Source organism: Thalassophryne amazonica, chromosome 19, assembly GCF_902500255.1.
Source record: "Thalassophryne amazonica chromosome 19, fThaAma1.1, whole genome shotgun sequence".
NCBI lineage: Eukaryota > Metazoa > Chordata > Actinopteri > Batrachoidiformes > Batrachoididae > Thalassophryne > Thalassophryne amazonica.
This window is the reverse complement of record NC_047121.1, coordinates 21,588,410-21,612,642: the sequence shown is the minus strand read 5'-3', so window position 1 is coordinate 21,612,642 and position 24,233 is coordinate 21,588,410. Positions and strand designations below refer to the sequence as shown.

General features: G+C 39.7%; 1 protein-coding gene across 1 annotated transcript in view; it reads right to left on the bottom strand.

Annotated features, from left to right (window-relative positions):
* gphb5 (glycoprotein hormone subunit beta 5) overlaps positions 1–8,232 on the bottom strand; it is a 29,435-nt gene extending 21,203 nt beyond the window's left edge. Inside the window, exon 1 of the mRNA XM_034195660.1 lies at positions 7,877–8,232. Coding sequence (XP_034051551.1) covers positions 7,877–7,905 — 29 coding nt within the window. The 5' untranslated portion in view covers positions 7,906–8,232. The remainder of the gene's footprint in view (positions 1–7,876) is intronic.
* Between the last annotated feature and the right edge of the window lie 16,001 nt (positions 8,233–24,233).

The window sequence follows — 24,233 nt, the reverse complement described above, 5'->3', positions numbered from 1 at the left end:
CCTCACTCCTCCTCCATCATTGGTGGAAAACTCTTGAGCTAACCAATCAAAATCACTAAGTCCATGTGGACATGACCACAGACCCCACGTGGGTGTGCTTGGGTGCGAGCTTTCCTGCAGGACATACGCGAATGGGAGTTTATCTTCCGTCTCACTTGTCTGCCCGTAACAATGAAAAGTTAAAAAAAAAATGGAATTTGGTTGCTGAGGGGATGAAAATTGTGGGTGGTTTTGGAATGGAAAGCAGAGAAAAGCAGCCAGCAATCAGAGACTTTTGGTATTTCAGAGACTGTGATATTTTGGTGTGTTTTAAGTATGTATTTAGTGTCTCATGGAGTCTATTTAGCATGTGTGGTTAGTGGGTAGTGTTTTTTTTTTTGTTAAAACAATGAGGCATCTTGGACCAGGCACTTAATTTTTTTTTTTTTTTTTTTTAACTGGATGGAGAAAATCTTAGGACGGTGTGCGGTTCACAGAGCAGTCTCACGTTGAAGTAGACATTATTGTTCTGGGTGAACAATAAGAGCAGTTGGATCCATTCATGTGCACACAGAAGTCCACAGAGGATCGGATCATGTGCTTCTCTTTCCAGCAAGTCCAAGTCTCTGCACGTGCAACATACCCCACCCCAGCGCTGACTCCAGGAACACAGAGTAGGATGCTGACACTCCCCCAGCAGTAAGCAGGTTCCAGCCACAAAGAACACCAGGAGTCCAGGTAGACAGACTTTTCTCCTAAAGTCCAAAAGACCTTTTTCTTTTTTGTGTGTGTGTTTTTCACCACTAACGCATTCAGGATAGTCTGCACCAACACCAATAAAAATGCTGCAAAAACAAGGAATTAGGGAACAGTACGGTAACACTTTACTTGAAGGTATTGTCATAATAGTGACAAACAAATTTATTGTCAAGTTATCGTGACGACAGCTTCTGCTCATGTCACTTTGATTAATGTCGAGTTGACATAATCAAGACAGCCCAAAAATGTGAACTTATTACAAAAACCAAATGACACTTAATGACAGCACTCATAATCATTTATGACATTGCCATAATGTTTTATCTGTCATGTATGATACAGTATGATAGTGTTATGTCACGAATATGATAATACCTTCAAGTAAAGTGTTACCAAAAATACAAATGGATAATGAGGTGGAATAGCTGGGCTTCTGATATACATTTGTGTGGCATGTTATTGCATGTAAATAGCTGCACAAAAAAATACTTGAAGCATCTCTTGCATTTGAATGTAAATAATATATTTATAACTTTGTGTTTGCTAAATTTGTGCATATGTTTTTGAAATTTACAATTTATATTTAGATTCTAAGTTTTGTTAAGCATGTTTGTGGTTTTCACAGTAAAAAAAAAAAAAAAAATTTTTTTTTGTTTTTTTTTTCCCCCCGATTCAGATTTTATGTTGTGTATATTTAGGTACACTGTGATAATATAGAATGTCAGAACGAAATAAAAACTGTAAATTCACACAGGTGAGATTGTGCTAAAAAAAAAAAAGACACAAAACTAGATGGATGTGGATGGATTTACACACATCCGCCTGGACAGGAACAAAAACTATGTTAAAGACAGGTGGTCTACAAACTTTGCTGTCAGAGACAGGGTATGTAACTCTGATCTTGAGCTCCTGTGTGTAACCTTACGACCTTATTACCTTCCTCGAGAATTCACAAATATATTTGTGTGGAAATGCCACCAGAGCAGCTAGTCAGATTTCAGATTGTGTCCATTCTCATCTTCAAAATAAACCGGATGGTCCCATGTATGTTCTTGGTGATCTAAATCACTGCAGTTTAAATAAATCCCTGCCTGGCTTCTATCAATATGTTCAGTGTAACACCAGGAGCAATTAGACTATGGATAAGTGCTATGGGAACATAAAAGATGCCTATACAGCCAGAGTTAGACACCCCCCCCCCCCCCCCCCTTGGCAATTCAGACCATAATGTAGTCCAGCTTCTCCCCCACCTATCGATCAGCTTTTAAATCTACAACCCCTGGCAAAAATTATGGAATCACTGGTCTCGGAGGATGTTCATTCAGTTTAATTTTGTAGAAAAAAAAGCAGATCACAGACATGACACAAAACTAAAGTCATTTCAAATGGCAACTTTCTGGCTTTAAGAAACACTATAAGAAATCAGGAAAAAAAAAAAATTGTGGCAGTCAGTAACGGTTACTTTTTTTAGACCAAGCAGAGGGAAAAAATATGGAATCACTCAATTCTGAGGAAAAAATTATGGAATCATGAAAAACAAAAGAATGCTCCAACACATCACTAGTATTTTGTTGCACCACCTCTGGCTTTTATAACAGCTTGCAGTCTCTGAGGCATGGACTTAATGAGTGACAAACAGTACTCTTCATCAATCTGGCTCCAACTTTCTCTGATTGCTGTTGCCAGATCAGCTTTGCAGGTTGGAGCCTGGTCACGGACCATTTTCTTCAACTTCCACCAAAGATTTTCAATTGGATTAATATCCGGACTATTTGCAGGCCATGACATTGACCCTAAGTGTCTTTTTGCAAGGAATGTTTTCACAGTTTTTGCTCTATGGCAAGATGCATTATCATCTTGAAAAATGATTTCATCATCCCCAAACATCCTTTCAATTGATGGGATAAGAAAAGTGTTCAAAATATCAACGTAAACTTGTGCATTTATTGATGATGTAATGACAGCCATCTCCCCAGTGCCTTTACCTGACATGCAGCCCCATATCATCAATGACTGTGGAAATTTACATGTTCTCTTCAGGCAGTCATCTTTATAAATCTCATTGGAACAACACCAAACAAAAGTTCCAGCATCATCACCTTGCCCAATGCAGATTCGAGATTCATCACTGAATGACTTTCATCCAGTCATCCACAGTCCACGATTGCTTTTCCTTAGCCCACTGTAACCTTGTTTTTTTCTGTTTAGGTGTTAATGATGGCTTTCGTTTAGCTTTTCTGTATGTAAATCCCATTTCCTTTAGGCAGTTTCTTACAGTTCGGTCAAAGACGTTGACTCCAGTTTCCTCCCATTCATTCCTCATTTGTTTTGTTGTGCATTTTCAATTTTTGAGACATATTGCTTTAAGTTTTCTGTCTTGACGCTTTGATGTCTTCCTTGGTCTACCAGTAGGTTTGCCTTTAACAACCTTCCCATGTTCTTTGTATTTGGTCCAGAGTTTAAGCACAGCTGACTGTGAACAACCAACATCTTTTGCAACATTGTGTGATGATTTACCCTCTTTTAAGAGTTTGATAATCCTCTCCTTTGTTTCAATTGACATCTCTCGTGTTGGAGCCATGATTCATGTCAGTCCACTTGGTGCAACAGCTCTCCAAGGTGTGATCACTCCTTTTTAGATGCAGACTAACGAGCAGATCTGATTTGATGCAGGTGTTAGTTTTGGGGATGAAAATTTACAGGGTGATTCCATAATTTATTCCTCAGAATTGAGTGAGTCCATATTTTTTTTTTTTTTTCCCCCTCTGCTTGGTCTAAAAAAGTAACCATTACTGACTGCCACAATTATTTTTCTTGATTTCTTATACTGTTTCTTAAAGCCAGGAAGTTGCCATTTGAAATGACTTTAGTTTTGTGTCATGTCTGTGATCTGCTTTTTTTTCTACAAAATTAAACAACTGAATGAACATCCTCCGAGGCCGGTGATTCCATAATTTTTGCCAGGGGTTGTAGTAAACCTGAGGTCCACTCTGTCAAACTGTGGTCTGCTGAAAGGATGTTTCTTGTGTACAGATTGGGACATTTTTTTCCAAGATGCAGGTATCAACAATGCCACAGAGGCAATTACGGGTTACATCGCTTTCTGTGTTGACTTAATCATTCCCCAAAAGATTATTAAGAAATACCCAAATAATAAATCGTATGTCACAAAGGAAATACGGGAATGTATTAATAGGAAGAAAGCTGCTTTTAAATAAGGGACATTGCAGGGGTCAGGTCGCACAAAAAGACCTGAACCAGAAGATGTGAGATGCTCGACTGCAGCATAAGGAGCGCGCAGAACTGGACCTTTCCAGAGCAAACAACAAGAGACTGTGGGATTCTGTTCTGGGCATGACAAACATGGACCCAAAAGGAAACCTGTAATTGACAATAATGAATTTGCAAAAGCCAATGAGCTAAATGATTTTTATTTGCGTTTTGAGAGTGATAACCAGGAAGAGTGCAGGGAAATTTTAAAAGAGATTAGGTGTAATTTGCATGAGGACAGAATTTTTATTGACCCACAATCAGTTACTCAAGTTTTTAAATCGATGTATACTAATAAAGCAACAGGGCCAGACAATATGTCTGCTTTTCTTTTAAAAACATTTGCAGAGGAGCTCACTCCAGCTTGGCATCAACTCTTCCAGCACTCTATTGATACTTATTCAGTACCTAAGCTATGGAAGAGATCAGTTATTATATCATGCCCCCAAGTGAACAATGATTTTCGGCCAGTGGCCCTAACCTCTAATGTAATGAAAGCATTGCAGAAACTGTTAATTCAGGAGCTTACTGCAGAACTGGAGCCACACTTGGATCAGTATAAGTTTGCGTACAAAAGGAAGCGAAGTACGAGTGATGCCATTTTAACTATAATGAACTTGGTTTTAAAGCATCTTGAGAGTTCCTCTGCATATGCCAAATTAGTGTTTATTGATTTTAGTTCTGCTTTTAACTGTATCCTGTCACATATCCTTCTTCAAAAGATGATTCAGCTGAATGTGAACCCTTTTTTAATTAAGTGGTATCACTCTTTTCTGACAAACAGGTCACAACAGGTGAAGGTCAATTCTGTCTGCTCTGATATTGCATTAAGTAGCACTGGTGCCCCTCAGGGCTATGTTTGTTCACCTTTTTTATTTACACTGTATACCAATGACTGCATCAGCTATCATCCAAACCAGTATGTTGTTAAATTTTCAGATGACACTGTAATACTCAGTCGTGTGATGTCCATCAATTGCAAATTAATACTAATAAAACAGTGGCGATGTTGGTGGACCCTCAGGCTGTTGGAGACCGTAGTGTGGTCACCATACATGGACGTAACATTGAGGAGGTGGATTTGTATAAATATTTGGGGGTTTACATCGATAACTCCTTAAGCTGGCACATGCAAGTGTCAAGCATTTGTGCCCGAATCCACCAGCACATGCACTTTCTTCATCGACTCCGACTGTTTGGTGTATGTAGGAATATTATGTTGATGTTCTACAGAGCAACGATTGAGTCCATGTTACGGTATGGTATTACGAGCTGGTTTTGTAATTTAATGGTTAAATCAAAAACTCAAATATTAAATCTGATTAAGATAGCTGGCAAAATCATGGGTATGGTGGTACCTGTAACTCCCCAAGAGTTGTTTGAACAGGCAGTTCTCAGATGTGCTGACAATATTTTAACAGATGTGTCTCATGTACTGCACTCTGAATATACTTTACGTAACTCAGGAAGGAGGTACAGGGTTCCTCTTTGTAAATATAATCAATATAAACATCATTTATTCAATTATCAGTGAAGCTCATAAATCAGCAGATAGTATGGGAAGATAGTATAAGGTTACAGTAGTGTTCAGATTAATAGTGCTATGCGACTAAAAAGATTAATCCAGGTTTTGAGTATATTTCTTATTCTTACATGGGAAACAAGGTACCAGTAGATTCTCACAAATCCAACAAGACCAAGCATTCATGATATGCACACTTAAGGCTGTGAAATTGGGCTATTAGTAAAAAAAAAAAGTAGAAAAGGGGGTGTTCACAATAATGTTTGTAGCATCTGCTGTTGACGCTACAAACTCAAAACTATTGTTCAAACTGCTTTTTTTGCAGTCCTGTGAATCACTAAACTAGTATTTAGTTGTATAACCACAGTTTTTCATGATTTCTTCACATCTGCGAGGCATGGAGTCAACCAACTTGTGGCACCTTTCAGCTGTTATTCCACTCCAAGATTCTTTAACAACATTCCACAATTCATTCACATTTCTTGGTTTTGCTTCAGAAACAGCTTTTTTGATGTCACCCCACAAGTTCTCAATTAGATTTAGGTCCGGGGATTGGACAGGCCACTCCAAAACATTAATTTTGTTGGTTTGGAACCAAGATTTTGCTTGTTTACTAGTGAGCTTGGGGTCATTATCTTGTTGAAACACCCATTTCAAGGGCATGTCCTCTTCAGCATAAGGCAACATGACCTCTTCAAGTATTTTGACATATCCAAACTGATCCATGATACCTGGTATGCAATATATAGGCCCAACACGATAGTAGGAGAAACATGCCCATATCATGATGCTTGCACCACCATGCTTTACTGTCTTCACTGGCTTGAATTCAGAGTTTGGGGGTCATCTCACAAACTGTCTGCGGCCCTTGGACCCAAAAAGAACAATTTTACACTCATCAGTCCACAAAATATTCCTCCATTTCTCTTTAGGCCAGTTGATGTGTTCTTTGGCAAATTGTAACCTCTTCTGCACGTCTTATTTAACAGAGGGACTTTGCGGGGGATTCTTGCAAATAAATTAGCTTCACACAGGCGGCTTCTAACTGTCACAGCACTTACAGGTAACTCCAGACTGTCTTTGATCATCCTGGAGCTGATCAGTAGGTGAGCCTTTTCCATTCTGGTTATTCTTCTATCCGTTTTGATGGTTGTTTTCCATTTTCTTCCACGCATCTCTGTTTTTTTTTTTTGTCCATTTTAAAGCATTGGAGATAATTGTAGATGAACAGCCTATCATTTTTTGCACCTGCGTATAAGTTTTCCCCTCTCCAGTCAATTTTAATCAAACTACGCTGTTCTTTTGAACAATGTCTTGAACGTCCCATTTTCCTCAGGCTTTCAAAGAGAAAAGCATGTTCAACAGGTGCTGGCTTCATCCTTAAATAAGGGACACCTGATTCACACCTGTTCATTCCACAAAATTGACGAACTCACTGACTGAATGCCACACTACTAGTATTGTGAACACCCCCTTTTCTACTTTTTTTTTTTTTTACTAATAGCCCAATTTCATAGCCTTAAGAGTGTGCATATCATGAATGCTTAGTCTTGTTGGATTTGTGAGAATCTACTGGTACCTTGTTTCCCATGTAACAATAAGAAATATACTCAAAACCTGGATTAATCTTTTTAGTCACATAGCACTACTATTATTCTGAACACTACTGTATGTATTGCGGAATTCGCTCAAAGGTGTTAATAATGTTGTGTATTTATATTTTAACCTTTGACTTACTATGTTGTTGTTTTGATGTATGGGTGCTATGTACTGGATTTCTCCTTAGGGAGACAAATAAAGACACTGACTTTGAAAACATGGCAAAGTGAACAGTTTTGAAAGGTAAGTTATGAAGGTAAAACCAAAAGTAGTCAACTGGACTCCAGCGGGTTAAGGTACTCTGCACCAAGATCCTGGTGATCTTGGTGCAGAGTCTCTAATTTTAGCTCTTGAATATTTTTGACAGCAGATGTCAAATGCCATTGTCGGGTAAGTCTAAGATGAGATTAAAAAATATATTTATATAACTATCCAAATACCAATCCAAATGCTGCTTTTTTCATTGTAAAACTGGATAAAAGAACCAAGAATAACTGGAATATCAAACCTCAGTCTCTGATATCGAAATTGCACAACTACAAATGAATCCATTCAGTTTTCAATAAAATCTAACATCATTCTTGTACTGACATTTTTGAATCCAGTCCCAACTAAACAAATCATTAGATGCTGTTTTAGTACCCATTAGCCCACTTGTTAACAAAAGGTGAATTTATTCATCCTTCGGTGACAGCCAGCAACTGTGTTGCACTGATTCCTGTGTACAGCTTCAGTGAATTCACTCACCTTTGTGACTTTGTTCTTTGCAGGTTCATTTCCACTGTGACCCAGGTGCCTTGATGTAATCAAACACAGTACTTGAAGTTTTTTGGCCAAAAGTAGTAAAAGTTTTTGCTGGTGTGCTACGGTTTTATCGCTGCAGTAATTCTTCGGTGCTGTGGGCGGCTGACAGGAATCACAGTACTTGTTCCGACTGTGCACCGCTCAGATCCAAACCACCTGATAATAGATTTGACAGAACTGAGGCTTTTTATCATCTAGTGTCCTGACAGTCATCTCTACTTTCCTTTGATTCAGTAAATCCCCGTCAGCCCTGTCTATACCTGTTGCTGCTCATTGAGTTCAGACACCAGCTTGTTCATGCTCCATTAGCTTGATTAGGGAAAGAGCATGTCCTTTTGTTGTAGTCATCCACATGGAAAACAGTCAAAACACAATGCCTACCAGTGTCTATTCACATTAATCCATGCTAAGTTAGTTATCTCCACAGGAGTCTTTTGTTCCTGTTCCTACACGCACAAGTAATTACTTCCCATTTGTGTTCTATATTATTCCATGTTGTTGCAATCTTTTCATTAAGAAGACAAAATTAATAATTAAAAGTGGAAGGTGAGGGATACTGTTGGAACCAAACCACGGTCAGGTAAACCAACAAAAATTTAAGCAACAACTGCCACAAAAATTGTTTGGGATGCAAATAAAAACTCACAAATAACTTGTGCTGAAATACAGGACTCTGAAAAAAAGTAGTGTGGCTGTTTCAAGATGCACAATAAAGAGGCACTTGAAAAATGGCTGCATGGACGAGTCGCCAGAAGAAAGCCATTATTACGCAAATGCCACAAAGTATCCCACTTACAATATGTCAAACAGCACAGAGAACAAAGTCATTTGGAGTGGTGAGAATAAAATTGAACTTTTTGGCCACAGCCATAAATGTTACATTTGGAGAGTCAACAAGGCCTATGATGAAAGGTACACCGTGCCTACTGTGAAACACGGAGGTGGATCACTATGTTGGGGATGTGTGAGCTACAAAGGCACCAGAAACTTGATCAAAATTGATGGCAGGATGAATGCAGAATGATATCAGAAAATAGTGGAGGAAAATTTGTACTCATCAGCCCAGAAGCTGCTCATAGGACGGACCTGGATATTCCAGTATGACGATGATCCAAGACACAAAGCCAAGTTGTCCTGTCATTGGGTACAGAAGAATAAAGTGAAGGTTCTGGAGTGCCCATCTCATCATTTCAAATTGTTTTTGGAAATCATGGACGTTGTGTCCTCCGGACAAAAGAGGAAAAAGACCATCCAGATTGTTACCAGCGCAAAGTTCAAAAGCCAGCATCTGTGATGATATTGGTGTGTGTTAGTGCCCATGGCATGGGCAACTTACACATCTGTGATGGCACCATCAGTGCTGAAAGGTACATCCAGGTTTTGGAGCAACACATGCCGCCATCCAAGCAATGTCTTTTTCAGGGACGTCCCTGCTTATTTCAGCAAGACAATGCCAAGCCACATTGTGCACGTGTTACAACAGCATGGCTTCATAGTAAAATAAGCGGGTACTAGACTGGCCTGCCTGCAGTCCAGACCTGTCGCCCGTTGAAAATGTATGGCGCATTATGAAGCGCAAAATACGACAACAGAGACCCCAGACTGTTGAACAACTGAATTCGTACATCAAGAATGGGAAAGAATTCCACCTACAAAGCTTCAACAATTAGTGTCCTCAGTTCTCAAACGCTTGAGTGTTGTTAGAAGGAAAGGTGATGTAACACAGTGGTAAACATACCACTGTCCCAGCTTCTTTGAAACGTGTTGCAGGCATCCATTTCAAAATGAGCAAATATTTGCGAAAAAAACAAAGTTTATCAGTTTGAACATTAAATATCTTGTCTTTGTGGTGTATTCAATTGAATATAGGTTGAAGAGGATTTGCAAATCATTGTGTTTTTTTTTATTTCCATTTTACACAATGTCCCAGCTTCATTGGAATTCGGGTGTAAAAATTAGTTGAGAACAATTTACCATTTGACATTACATACGCCACTTATTGACGACAGCTTCCATTACTCCTGATTCATTGCTAATCATTATGCTCTTCTTTTTGATGTTAATATTCTTTTGGAATGGGTGCTCTTTTGGAGCCAAAATGCTTTTTTTTTTTTTATAACCAGCACCTAGCAACCAGTTATTGACTGACTGAAAAGGTGTATATTATGACCTATACAGTAACTAGAACTCAGTTCTGTCTGTTTCTTCTGAATAAAATGAAGTACTATGTCAAAGCCCAGCTCGCAAGTCTCATTAATATGTAGAAAAGGGACAACACTGCAACATCTCAGGACAATGACACACATTATCACACATAAGAAGTAAAACTGACGGCCATTCGTGATTCAAAATCTGAGTCTTTGTGCCTGGACTGGAGAAGAAACAGAGAGATGTGAAAAAGACAGGGGTAATTGATTTGGGTGAGTAAGCAGCATATCAGGAAATTACCATTATCAGCGGGCCTACAGGCAGAGTGTGTGAAGCCAACGGAGCAGAACTGCTCTCAAGTAGTTTAGGAAATGAATCTTTAAAAGTAGAGTTGAAAGACGAGGCCAAGCAATTAAAGTTAGTTTGGAGCAAATATTGAGGAGTACATGTCAGAGAGAGTTTCTCACACGCTATCTGCACTGTCACAAGGAATTACCCATCTGGAGGCTGTTACTGAATAGTGTGCATGTTGTGAAATAAAACAATATGTGTAATTGGATAACAGGGGTGATTGCAAAAAGGTTAACTATGTTCTAGTTTAAAGGCGTAGTTCAAAATTAGAAGTATTCCACCTCACGTGGTGTGATGCTATCTTAGACTATAAGCATGCCCTACTGGCTACAAAGCGGGCCTGTTACCCCGATTTGATCAACAAAAACAAGCATAACTCACTTATTCGTGGGTTTTCATGGGTATTCACATCCAAGTCTTTAGGGTCCTTAGTACTTCCTGTCTTACTTTATTGTTGTGAGACATGGAGACCGGTGACAAAAGTCACCAATTGGATATCTACAGTACTAGGCCTCCATAGTAGATCCTTAGCTACCACTGGAATAACTTTGTGTCGAACAAATAGTCACTTAGGGAGGTCCAGATGAGGCATATCACTTGCATTGAGAAGCAGGCAGCTACAACATTTTGTACATGTGGGTGGACCATGATCCAGCATGCAGGTGTGTCAGAAATGAGGTCCCCAGTGGCTGAACTAGGCCCCCGCCTCTGGCTGAGGCACATAGGTTGTTACATTTGTGACCTGGGAATGGACCAGTTGTCTGTCAAGTTGGTTGCTATCCAGGATGCACAAGTGTTCTGTACTGTGGTGGATATAGGGACTGAGGTGCGACACCAGAACTTTGATGAACCCCACTTAAAAAATAAATCAATAAATAAATTGCCTACGTAATATCCTATAGATATTTCTACAATCCGCTGGATGTGGTGACCACCTTCACATAATCAGACATCTCAAGATAGCAGTCCCAGGTAAAAATATGATGCCCAATACGTCATCAAATATGGGATGAAATGTACAGTAGGTTGGAAAATTAAAAGCATAAAATGATTGGTAGAACTTTTAAATGGATACGACAACAGAACTTTTACAAGCTTTGTTGAATAGTCAGTGAGCCTTCATGTCATTTATATGTACTGGGCAGCACAGTGGGTTAGTGGTTAGCACTGTTGCCTCACTGCAAGAAGGACATGGGATCACATCCTATCTGGGGCCTGTCTGTGTGGAATTTACATGTTCTCCCATTGTTTTCATGGGTTCCCTCTGGGTGCTCCGACTTCCTCTCACATCCAAAGACATGCAGGTTAGGTGAATTAGGAACTTTAAATTATCCATGGGTGTGCGTGTGGGTGTGAATGTGTTTGTCCAAATGTGCGGTAGGCTGCTGTCCTGTCCAGGGTATACCCCACCTTATGCGCTTTGTCTGCTGGGACAGGCTCCAGCCCCCTCGTGACCCATAAATGGGTATAGAAAATGAATGAATTTACATATATCATTGTGGTGCCCAAGGGGTTTGCTTCCAAAGTGTAAGGTTCTTGGTTCAAGACCACTTGAAGCCCTTCTCCACGTAATGTGTACCAGTGTCAGGAAGGGCAGTCCATGTAAAGCTTCTACTAAATCAACATGTTGATCCATAGCAGATCAATTGTGGCCAAGTGAAAATCAGAGCACATGGAAAAAAAATACTTTATACATTAGTGGTGCAGCTTAGCTAAAATTTCCATAAAATTGGTTCATTTTGTGTTGAAAGTATGGAATTTGGCACACATATTCTAAATTAACTATTGTTTATTTTCAGATATGGGGCCATCCTGTAGCTGACCTCTAATGAGCTACAGGGGTCAATAAAAATTACACAGGGGTCAAAATTTTAAAATGCTGCAATCATGTTGAAAACTATACCACATTATTTGTCTGATCATAATGATTCCAATGACTGAATGATTATCTATGACTGAATTCCATGGAGTTATGGGGTAAAAACAGCAAAAAAAAAAAAAAAAAAAAAAATGGCAAAGTTCAGTTTCAGTTTGGACAGGGGTCAAAAGTTAAAGTTGCTCCAATTTTGGTAAAAAAAAAAAAAAAAAAAAAAATGATGCAAATTATTAGATGAGTTAATAGCATTTTAAAAAGGAATTGTTTGTGCCATCTGTCATGCTTAGTTATGTTACGGGGTAACATAGGTCATACGTCATAGAATCCAATGGACATTGACATTGTTTGACCTTTACTTTGGAGATCAAGCATTCAACACAGTCAAAACTATTCCATTTATTTATCCTTTTATTTCAACCAAAAATTTGAAACATTAGATAAGATTTTATCGATAATGCAATTATCGATCAGTCAGATTCCTTATTGATTCCCTTATCAATACCTCCTGTGAATTTTTTGTGTACTAAAAGCAGGCTTTTCAGGTTTTCTGTCAATAACATTTTATTGAGTCTTAAAGTAAAAAAGATAAAATTGGTCACTGGATCCTTGTTCTTTGGGCATAAATAAAAATGAAGAAAATCTGTACTTTTTCTCAAAAGCATTTCCTTCCAGACATTAATGGCACAAATCTAACTCCATACCTCTGAGCTCTGGCGCAGCAAGTCAACATTAATGTAATTCATAAAGAATGCAGGACGACTCATTTTGGGAGGAAAAAAAATGATTTTAGTCTGCTGTAGTTTGTCTGTTTTACAACATTTGGAAAAAGGTGTCATTTTATTTAAAACAACGATTCACTTTGAAGTTATTAATTCCAGCCGGACTGTAACTTGACTCGGCAGAGAGCGGTGCAGCGTTTGGAGCTGTGTGAATGGAACGGAGGACGATTCTCGTTTCTTGACCGCAACAAGACAAGAGTCCCAGTTAGTGACTTTAATCCACACAAAAGTGACTCACGATTGACATTTTTAAATGGCTTTGAGAGGGGTTAAGAAGTGGACTTGCCACTTATGAAAAGCAGCAAAGCAATGATCCAATGATCAGATGGACCAAAAAGGGAATCGTTAAGCATAAAAGCTACTGATGTCGGTGGATCGAATAATTTCTTAACGATTCTCGAAAACAACGGATTGTCGCTCCCCATCCCTTGTGCACTCCCGAAGAACTCTGGCACCCCCTGGGGGCGGGGCTCACTGTTTGAAAACAACTGATATGAGACATATTACAGTTCTACAAGGAAAACATGTTATCTATGTGACAAAAATTATACTTGTCTCTTATATAGGCCCCTAAAAATGGAATAAAGCTTAACACATCTGCATTTTGAATGCTTACAACATACATATACACACACACATAATATATATATATATATATATATATATATATATATATATATACGAGGTCTATTAGAAAAGTATCCGACCTTATTTTTTTTCAAAAACCATATGGATTTGAATCATGTGTGATTACATCAGACATGCTTGAACCCTTGTGGGCATGTGAGAGTTTTTTCCACACCTGTCGGTTACGTCATTCGCCTGTGGGCAGTCTTTGAGTGAGGAGTCTTTGAGTGAGGAGTCGCCCACCCTCTTGTCGTTTTTTCATTGTTTAGGAATGGCTCAGAGACTGCCGCTTTGTTTGATAAAAATTTTTTCAAAAACTGTAAGGCACAACTGAGTGGACACCATTCGATAAATTCAGCTGGTTTTCGGTAAAGATTTTAACGGCTGATGAAAGATTTTGGTCTGTAAGTGTCGCTTTAAGGACGGCCCACGACGCCTGACGGCGATCTGCGCTTCGAGGCGGCAGCGTCTCGCCGTTTCAAGTTGAAAACTTCCACATTTCAGGCTCTGTTGACCCAGTAAGTTGTCAGAGAACAGAGAACTTTCAGAAGAAGTCGGCATGAGGAGTTTATTCGGACATTCCATTGTTAACGGACATTTTGTAATGAAAGAACGTGCGGGCAGAGTCGCATGTCGGGCCGGACCCGACCGCGGGGGGTCGTGACAGGAAAAACACCTCCATTGGAAACCTTAACGGGCAAGTTGGAACATGCCCAAGCTGTTAAACAATTTCTCAGTTACTCACTTGTTGAAAGCCATCAAAAGCCGCCTGAATTTTACAAATGGTTTTCAACACGGAGGTGTTTTTCCTGTCGCGACGCACACAAATTCGCCGAGTCGTCACGGAAATGACTCGGCGAATGTGCGTGCACGACTTTCATTACAAAATGTCCTTAAACAGTGGAATGTCCGCAGAAAGTCCTCATGCTGGCCTCTTCTGAATCTTCTCTGTTTAATTATCAGACAAATGAAAACTGAGAAAAAAGGTAATGTTTGACAAGGTTAATTAACTCAACCCACCTCAAACTTTATTTATAGAGCACTTTTAAAACAACCAGGTTTGACTGAAGTGCTGTACACATTAAAAGCAAGATGCAGCAATTACAATAATTAAATAATTCGAAAATACACAACACTGTGCTATAAAATAGAATGAAATTAAAATTTTGCCAGAAGCCCACTTAAAGTTGATTAAAAGCCAGGGAGATGAGGTGTGTCTTAAGGGAAGATTTAAAAACCTTGATCAATCCTGCAGAGCGAATGTGCCAGGGCAGGTTGTTAAAACATCTGTATTGATGTTAGTGTGAACAGAAACATTATCCAGATTATGGGTTTGCATCAACTGACTTCATTATTATTTTTTTACATACACATTTTGCAGTCCCTTATGCCAGATACTTATATACCAGATATGCCAGATACATATATTTTAAGGAAATGTATGTTTAGTTAAGTCAATAAGAAGCAATAAGCATCTGAACCTGTTATTCTACTGCAAAATAAAATAGGAGCATACAGACCAAAGGAACCTTTTCATAAAAGGACAGAAAAACTGAGAAACTGTTTGTGGTTTGTGCAGGCAGTAGTCCAACAACAATATGATGTTCTACTGCCCTCTGGTGTTTCTTTTTCCTAAATGTACCATTCATTTATTTCAGGTATTTTACTTTCATTTTTCAATTCCTAAATTCTCTGTGTTGCTTGTGTGCTTATCATATTATCTTTGGTTGGCCTTCTCTTCTTTAAACTTCTTTCTTTTTCTTGTTAAGTTATTTTTTTATTATTATTTTTATTTATTTACTTGTAGTACTGTGACAGTTTATGCTGCCAGTCTGCTCTGTGTCAGCCTGATCCCGTCAGATCTCAGAAGCTAAGCAGTGCAGGATCTGGTGAGTACGTGGATGAGGGACCTCTTTGGTACACCAGCAGCTGTGTGTGTGTGTGTTTCTCCAGGTAACACTGAAGATGCGTCAGGAAGGGCTTCCAGCGTAAAACTCGTGCCAAATACCAGTGTGGATCTGGCTGTATCCGCTGTGGCGACCCAGAACAGAAATGGGAGCAGCCGAATGGCCAATAACGACTGTGACGGTTTATGTCCTTCAAATGCAAAGCCCTCAAAAGTCCCATAATGCAATGATTCACGTGTGAGATGTTTAAATGACTAAATGTTTTACATTGTACAATGCAAACTGATAATTCTCATTGACTGTTCATGAAGCAGTTTATGTGGATATACTGCTGTCTTCAGCAGCAGAGTATTTTGGACACAGCATTAGAGCCCCTTCACATATAGTGCGAATACATACAACTCAGGGTGACTGACGGTGGGAGAGCTTGTATGTGTGCACCACAAAATATCGCGCCAATGGGCAGGCATGCATGATGCCGGTGTGATGGTTCGTGCACACGATGTGTCTTTCGAGCAGGAACACAGCTGCTCAGACTGTGTTCCATGGGACGAGGTGCACCGCATCACACTGCTGATGTAGAGGAAAATAAAATAAAAACCAGCTGTATAATTAGTGAATATCACTGGGATAAAAGGGGACGTGATACAGAACCCCGTGGTTAAATAACTCTGAATAATTAAATAATTAAATTAAATAATTAAAAAAAATAAATGCCAGTCATGATTTGAACCCACACACTCTGATTACAAGACTTTACCACTGTACTACAACCACTGTCTTGTAACAGGAGCGTGAAATGGCTAAAATCAACAAGCAGATGAATATATTTTCTAAAAAAAAAAAATTAAAAAAAAGCACTGTGATAACTGACCAAACAGCGTTTGGTATGGTGTTTTTCTGCTCATACGTGACTGAAAGTGGTGTATTTGTCATACTGTTGGCTTGTCCTGATCCTGTGGTGCACCACTCACAGCCCGACATGCATGTCCTGTCAGAGGTGACATTCAAATCACCTGCTGCATGTCCAAATGAATTGACGGTCCGTTTATGTATTTCCACACAAGCACGTCCGTCAAAACACTGGACATGTGCTGCAGCTGTGATGTCCAGACCTGGAGATGTCTCAACAGCTGTGGGCAACCAGCCATGCCCCCTGTCCTGTCAGCGCACAAACCAAGATGTCACTCTGTGATCAGATGAGCAATGCCTCGCCTGTGGGGGGGGGGGGGGCACACATACATATGTGTTGGGGGGAGTGGTGGGGAGGGAACAGGTGAAACACGTGTTGTGGGCGGAGCCGACACTCTGGCACGCCACATGTGCAACTTCACAGTTGTGGGGCACTTAGACAAATTTCACTGCCAACTCGACAATGATTGTCTGCTGACTGTTGTGTTAACAGTGCTAATGGCCACACATTTTTTAAGTGCCAAGTGAGCAGTGTTAGATGTTTGTGGGTGATTCTTAGACTATGGGCACTTATTATGTCCTTTGATCATATTGTATGAAAAACAGAAAAAAGGGGAAATTTCACACTTTTATAGTTATCTTTACAATGAAAGTGTGTTGAGAAATTTGTTCTAGTAGTCTGTGATGACTTTTTCACCTTTTTTCAGCATCATTATATGCAAATATTGCCGTTTTGTGCTTGTCCCACACCCAGACTTTTGATTTTCAATGATAAAAATGAATGGTAAAGAAACATTTTTTCTAATGTTTTTAAATATCTCTGAATAAAAGATCAGTAAAATAATCAAAACATAATTTGGATATTCAATGTCATACAACTGTTGTGATTTTTTAAACAAAATGTAGTTGTCCCACACTATTGCCGTAATTTCCATCACAACACTAATGTCCCTTTAAACAGTTTGTATGAAAGATTGTTTGGGTAGTTTCTATGGAGATAAACAGTGACAGAGCACATGTATATAGCGCCAAATCATAACAAACAGTTGCCCCAAGGCGCTTTATATTGTAAGGCAATGGTGTGGTGGAAATTACATTTACAAGGCCAATAGTGCCCGTAGTTAAAGAATCACCCTTGTGTGTGTCACCTGGAATTCTGGCTGACACTTGCCGTGTTTTGCACATAACTCCTGCTTCATGCGCAAATCGACCAAATTCACACGATGTGTGAAGGACCCCTTAGTTTTATATCACTGTCCTATTGTAAAGTTAACTACAGTAGCTAATTGATATGTGCTAATATAGCTAGCATACTTAGCTAACTTACAGATTGATTTCATGTAAGGTCACAAACCTGGAAGTTGGCCATCAAGCACCGTGTGCTACTGTGTACATGCCGTCGCAAATCTGAACAGGTGGTTATATCTACAATAGACCTTACAGTACAGATATTTGTCCATTCTTTCCCATGGGCAACTTAAATAAGGTGGACTATTGTCTCCGTCATATCTGTATATCATATCTCTGTGGTGCGCATTAACGCGTCATTGCATGTCAGGCTCGGAGCTGCACGGATCTCACCCATGTAATATATGATCACCTAACTCTGTAGGAGATATGAAATGGAACTGTCGTGCGAGGCCGTGACAGTATTAATGAACATGAATCTCACCTCCAGCAGTGCCGGAGGAGCCGGGACTGCAGCCTGTGGTTAAAATCCTCTCACTTGGCTGCTGTGTGCTCGAGTCAACCATGCAAAATTAACTCCCATGTGATAATCCATCGCGGTGTACAGAGTTGCGTTGTGCTCCCGAAGTGAGCCAAAATACACACAAAAGAGAAATTAAAGTTCCCAGGAAAGGTTCTGTCTGATGCATGGGACTACATGGTGCACTGCCAGCAAACTTTCAGCAAAGCTGTCCAGTGACACACATGCATGGTGCACATGTGCCCCACATGTGTTTAGTGGCTCATGCACCGTTATGCATACACACAAACATGCAGAGACGGCTGAGTAATAATTGCAGCCCCCACACGTGCGTGGACCGCACGTGTGCCATGCAAACACTCGTGCGCATGAGGAACACAGCACTCACTCCCAGCCCGGTCCCGTGTTTGCCATCTAGACTTTGGACATCGGGCAGTCTTCAGCGCCTTTTATGGCCATCTGACAACAGCAGTCTGTGGCATCTACCTGCTCTCTGCATGCTCTTTGGATGCCATCATGCAGGTGTGGATGAGGTAATCCGGATACATTCTAACACTGCTGGCCACGCCTCTTTTCCTCCCAACTGTGTTGGATTATGGCAATAGTTGCTGTGTCGGGCTGGTTCCTGCACATTCTTGCTGTGCAGGATGTGTGACGGGGCTTAAGGAGAATGTAAAAGATGACTTTTCACAACAGTGGCCTCTTACCCTGTTGGATCTTTTTTTTTTAATCTGACTATCAAACATTAAAATTCAGATGAAAATATCAGAACTCAAACATTTTGAAAGTATTTTAAACCTCCATGATTGTTACAGCCAAACAGAGCATTAACTCTCTGGGGTCGACGCTGTCATATAGGACGGCTAAGACCAAGCTTTACTGTTGTTGTCCATTCGGCTGCTCCCGGTTTTGTTTGGGGTTTCCACAGTGGATAAAGCCACATCCGCATTGGTAATTGGCACAAGTTTTACGCCCGATACCCTTCCTGACGCAACTCCAGTTTCACCTGGAGAAACACAGTCGCTGGTATTCCAAAGAGGTCTCCCATCCAAGTACTAACCAGATCCCGCCCTGCTTAGCTTCTGAGCTCTGACAGGATCAGGCTGACACAGAGCAGACTAGCTGCCAAGACCAAGCTTTACTAAATTATAAATAACTTTTTAATGATATAGGTAGAAACTTACTTTTTTTTGCTGAAAAGTTAACTCTGCGGACTTTCGATCCAGCCATCAGCCATCTTTGTTCTCCTCATAGAAGCTGTGTTATGACGTGCGCAATGTGAGTGTCCAACCTGATTTGGTTCACCGTCACATGGTTTTCCAAAATCCACTCGTAGGGCAGATTTCCCTCACATGAAAAGCCAAAGATCGTTTTCAGGAGTGATATGTTACTAGTTGGCCCGTTTGAATAGCCCCCTGGGTGCTCCAAAGTACATACCATTTGTACATACTCAGTGCACCCTGCGCCATTACGCACAGCAATCATTGAAAGCAGGAGCACACGGAAAGCCTCTGATGACAATCTCATGTGCTCAAACAGAGTGTGTAACTATCAGGATTGCTCCACTAGTTTGCATGTGAATGTTACTGGATAAGTATGTTGCTTTCTCTGCGTAAAGCACTGTTTACCGTATCAATGGAAAACAAAACGCATAGACTATTTTGTATATATTGTTCCAAATGTGCATTTGTGTTTATTGTTTGAACTTTTTTGTTGTACAGCCTTTCACACAAGACCCCAAATTACCTTTATAAAGTGTCAATCAATTTTATTTATATAGCGCCAAATCACAACAAACAGCTGCCCCAAGGTGCTTTATATTGTAAGGCAAGGCAATACAATAATTACGGAAAAACCCCAACGGTCAAAACGACCCCCTGTGAGCAAGCACTTGGCGACAGTGGGAAGGAAAAACTCCCTTTTAACAGGAAGAAACCTCCAGCAGAACCAGGCTCAGGGAGGGGCAGTCTTCTGCTGGGACTGATTGGGGCTGAGGGAGAGAACCAGGAAAAAGACATGCTGTGGAAGAGAGCAGAGATCAATCACTAATGATTAAATGCAGAGTGGTGCATACAGAGCAAAAAGAGAAAGAAACACTCAGTGCATCATGGGAACCCCCCAGCAGTCTAAGTCTATAGCAGCATAACTAAGGGATGGTTCAGGGTCACCTGATCCAGCCCTAACTATAAGCTTTAGCAAAAAGGAAAGTTTTAAGCCTAATCTTAAAAGTAGAGAGGGTGTCTGTCTCCCTGATCTGAATTGGGAGCTGGTTCCAGAGGAGAGGAGCTTGAAAGCTGAAGGCTCTGCCTCCCATTCTACTCTTACAAACCCTAGGAACTACAAGTAACCCTGCAGTCTGAGAGCAAAGCGCTCTATTGGGGTGATATTGTACTATGAGGTCCCTAAGATAAGATGGGACCTGATTATTCAAAACCTTATAAGTAAGAAGAAGAATTTTAAATTCTATTCTAGAATTAACAGGAAGCCAATGAAGAGAGGCCAATATGGGTGAGATATGCTCTCTCCTTCTAGTCCCTGTCAGTACTCTAGCTGCAGCATTTTGAATTAACTGAAGGCTTGTCAGGGAACTTTTAGGACAACCTGATAATAATGAATTACAATAGTCCAGCCTAGAGGAAATAAATGCATGAATTAGTTTTTCAGCATCACTCTGAGACAAGACCTTTCTAATTTTAGAGAGATTGCGCAAATGCAAAAAAGCAGTCCTACATATTTGTTTAATATGCGCATTGAATGACATATCCTGATCAAAAATGACTCCAAGATTTCTCACAGTATTACTAGAGGTCAGGGTAATGCCATCCAGAGTAAGGATCTGGTTAGACACCATGTTTCTAAGATTTGCGGGGCCAAGTACAATAACTTCAGTTTTATCTGAGTTTAAAAGCAGGAAATTAGAGGTCATCCATGTCTTTGTCTGTAAGACAATCCTGCAGTTTAGCTAATTGGTGTGTGTCCTCTGGCTTCATGGATAGATAAAGCTGGGTATCATCTGCGTAACAATGACAATTTAAGCAATGCTGTCTAATAATACTGCCTAAGGGAAACGTATAAAGTGAATAAAATTGGTCCTAGCACAGAACCTTGTGGAACTCCATAATTAACCTTAGTCTGTGAAGAAGATTCCCCATTTACATGAACAAATTGTAATCTATTAGATAAATATGATTCAAACCACTGCAGTGCGGTGCCTTTAATACCTATGGCATGCTCTAATCTCTGTAATTAAATTTTATGTTCAACAGTATCAAAAGCAGCACTGAGGTGTAACAGAACAAGCACAGAGATGAGTCCACTGAGGCCATAAGAAGATCATTTGTAACCTTCACTAATGCTGTTTCTGTACTACTATGATGGATTCTAAAACCTGACTGAAACTCAGGAAATAGACCATTCCTCTGCAGATGATCAGTTAGCTGTTTTACAACTACCCTTTCAAGAATTTTTGAGAGAAAAGGAAGGTTGGAGATTGGCCTATAATTAGCTAAGATAGCTGGGTCAAGTGATGGCTTTTTAAGTAATGGTTTAATTACTGCCACCTTAAAAGCCTGTGGTACATAGCCAACTAATAAAGATAGATTGATCATATTTAAGATCGAAGCATTAATTAATGGTAGGGCTTCCTTGAGCAGCCTGGTAGGAATGGGGTCTAATAGACATGTTGATGGTTTGGAGGAAGTAACTAATGAAAATAACACAGACAGAACAATCAGAGAAAGAGTCTAACCAAATACCGGCATCACTGAAAGCAGCCAAAGATAACAATATGTCTTTGGGATGGTTATGAGTAATTTTTTTCTCTAATAGTTAGAATTTTATTAGCAAAGAAAGTCATGAAGTGATTACTAGTTAAAGTTAAAGGAATACTCGGCTCAATAGAGCTCTGACTCTGTCAGCCTGGCTACAGTGCTGAAAAGAAACCTGGGGTTGTTCTTATTTTCTTCAATTAGTGATGAGTAGTAAGATGTCCTAGCTTTACGGAGGGCTTTGTGTCAAAACAGTTGTTTCTTATAGTTTGCTGTGTGTTTTGAATAAATGTGTGGGGAAAATATTTTTTTTCGCTTTATTTTTTCCTTGCCTATTTTTGATTGTAAACCTTTATTACAATTATAAAACACAACAAAAACATATGGGTGATTCTTTAACTACGGGCACTATTGGCCTTGTAAATGTAATTTCCACCACACCGTTGCCTTACAATATAAAGCGCCTTGGGGCAACTGTTTGTTGTGATTTGGCGCTATATACATGTGCTCTGATGTCACTGTTTATCTCCATAGAAACTACCCAAATAATGTTTCATACAAACTGTTTAGGGACATTACAGTGTTGTGGTGTAAATGACGGCAATAGTGTGGGACAACTACATTTTGTTTATAAAAAAAAAAAAAAAATCACAACAGTTGTATGACATTGAATACCCCAATTATGTTTTGATTATTTTACTGATATTTTATTCAGAGATCTTTTAAAACATTAGAAAAAACATTTCTTTACCATTCATTTTTATCATTGAAGATCAAAAGTCTGGGTGTGGGACAAGCACAAAACGGCAATATTTGCATATAATGATGCTGAAAAAAGGTGAAAAAGTCAGACTACTAGAACAAATTTCTTAACACACTTTCATTGTAAAGATAACTATAAAAGTGTGAAATTTCCCCTTTTTTCTGTTTTTCATACAATATGATCGAAGGACATAATAAGTGCCCATAGTCTAAGAATCACCCATATATTCTGAAATCAAAGGTTGTCCTGGAAAAAAAAAAGAGACATAAAACCTGATTGTGGGATGCAATAATAAAACATTTATGCCAGGTGAGTGAACTGTCCAAAAAATGCCCTCGGACCCCAGAGGGTTAATGTTGGTAAAAGCACAAACTCCCACATTTGATTTAATAGTGACTTATGAAATCAAGTTAACTTTATGAATACAAGTCATTCAACCACACACCAAGAACATCTTGGGGATGAAAGATCTTGCCCATGAAACCTTAGTGATTTTTCATTCTGATGGGGATTTGAACCACTGGTTCCAATCCCTGTGGTTATAAACCCACCACTTTACCACAAGACCTAACAGTTAAAATAAGATCTCTCTCAAATCATAATGTTCCCTGAGTTTGAACCTTGTGAATGAATAAGGAGAAATCAGAGATCACGCTCTGTGTTCAGTCCCAGATTATGATCACTGCCACACTGGAGGAGGGGGTTTGTGTTGATCCCTGCCTGGTTTCTATATTTAATCTCCCAGTGAGGTTCCTGCTTGACGCTGGTATGGCTCTGGCATCTCCGGTGACAGGCTGGGCAGTGTTGAAGTTCTGTGTCCTCCAGAGCTCCCAAAGTATGCTTCACCTTTTAAACTTTTCCAGCTACTGCACAGCATGACCAGTTCTTCCACACTGGAGATTATAATGACTGGACCTTCATCATGGCATCTTAACTGAAAAGCACTCTAACAACTTCTTGTGTAAGTACAAGCAACGCTGTGAATGTATTCACTTGTTACAAATATGTATCTTCCTTTGCATTTAATGCCTTTTTTCACTTTGTGTTGTTGCAAATTTTACACATTTATGAAAATTATTTTTTCTCTGATATGCATATGACATAATTCAGCTTATTCAGTTTCCTCTGCCATGTGTGATTTTTTTAAGAATCACCTGGAATTTCAGTTTCCTTAAGTCTGCAGGAGGGCAGCTACTCGCCTTCTACTTTATTCCAAAGTCCTCTGGTTCTCCTCGAGGACTAATTATGAGTCCTGGGCTAGAGATGCCCACACGGGTGCTATTTTTGGAGCCCTGACACCTTGATAGCACCAACACTGGGTCTCATTCCTGCAGCCAAAGAGAGAATGCTTTATAGCCTGGACCATAATACGTAAATAAATGTCACTCTATGTGCATCCAGTTTCTTAACACAAAAACACTTGCTGGCCCTTTAAATTACAAGCTCACAATGTGCTATTTAT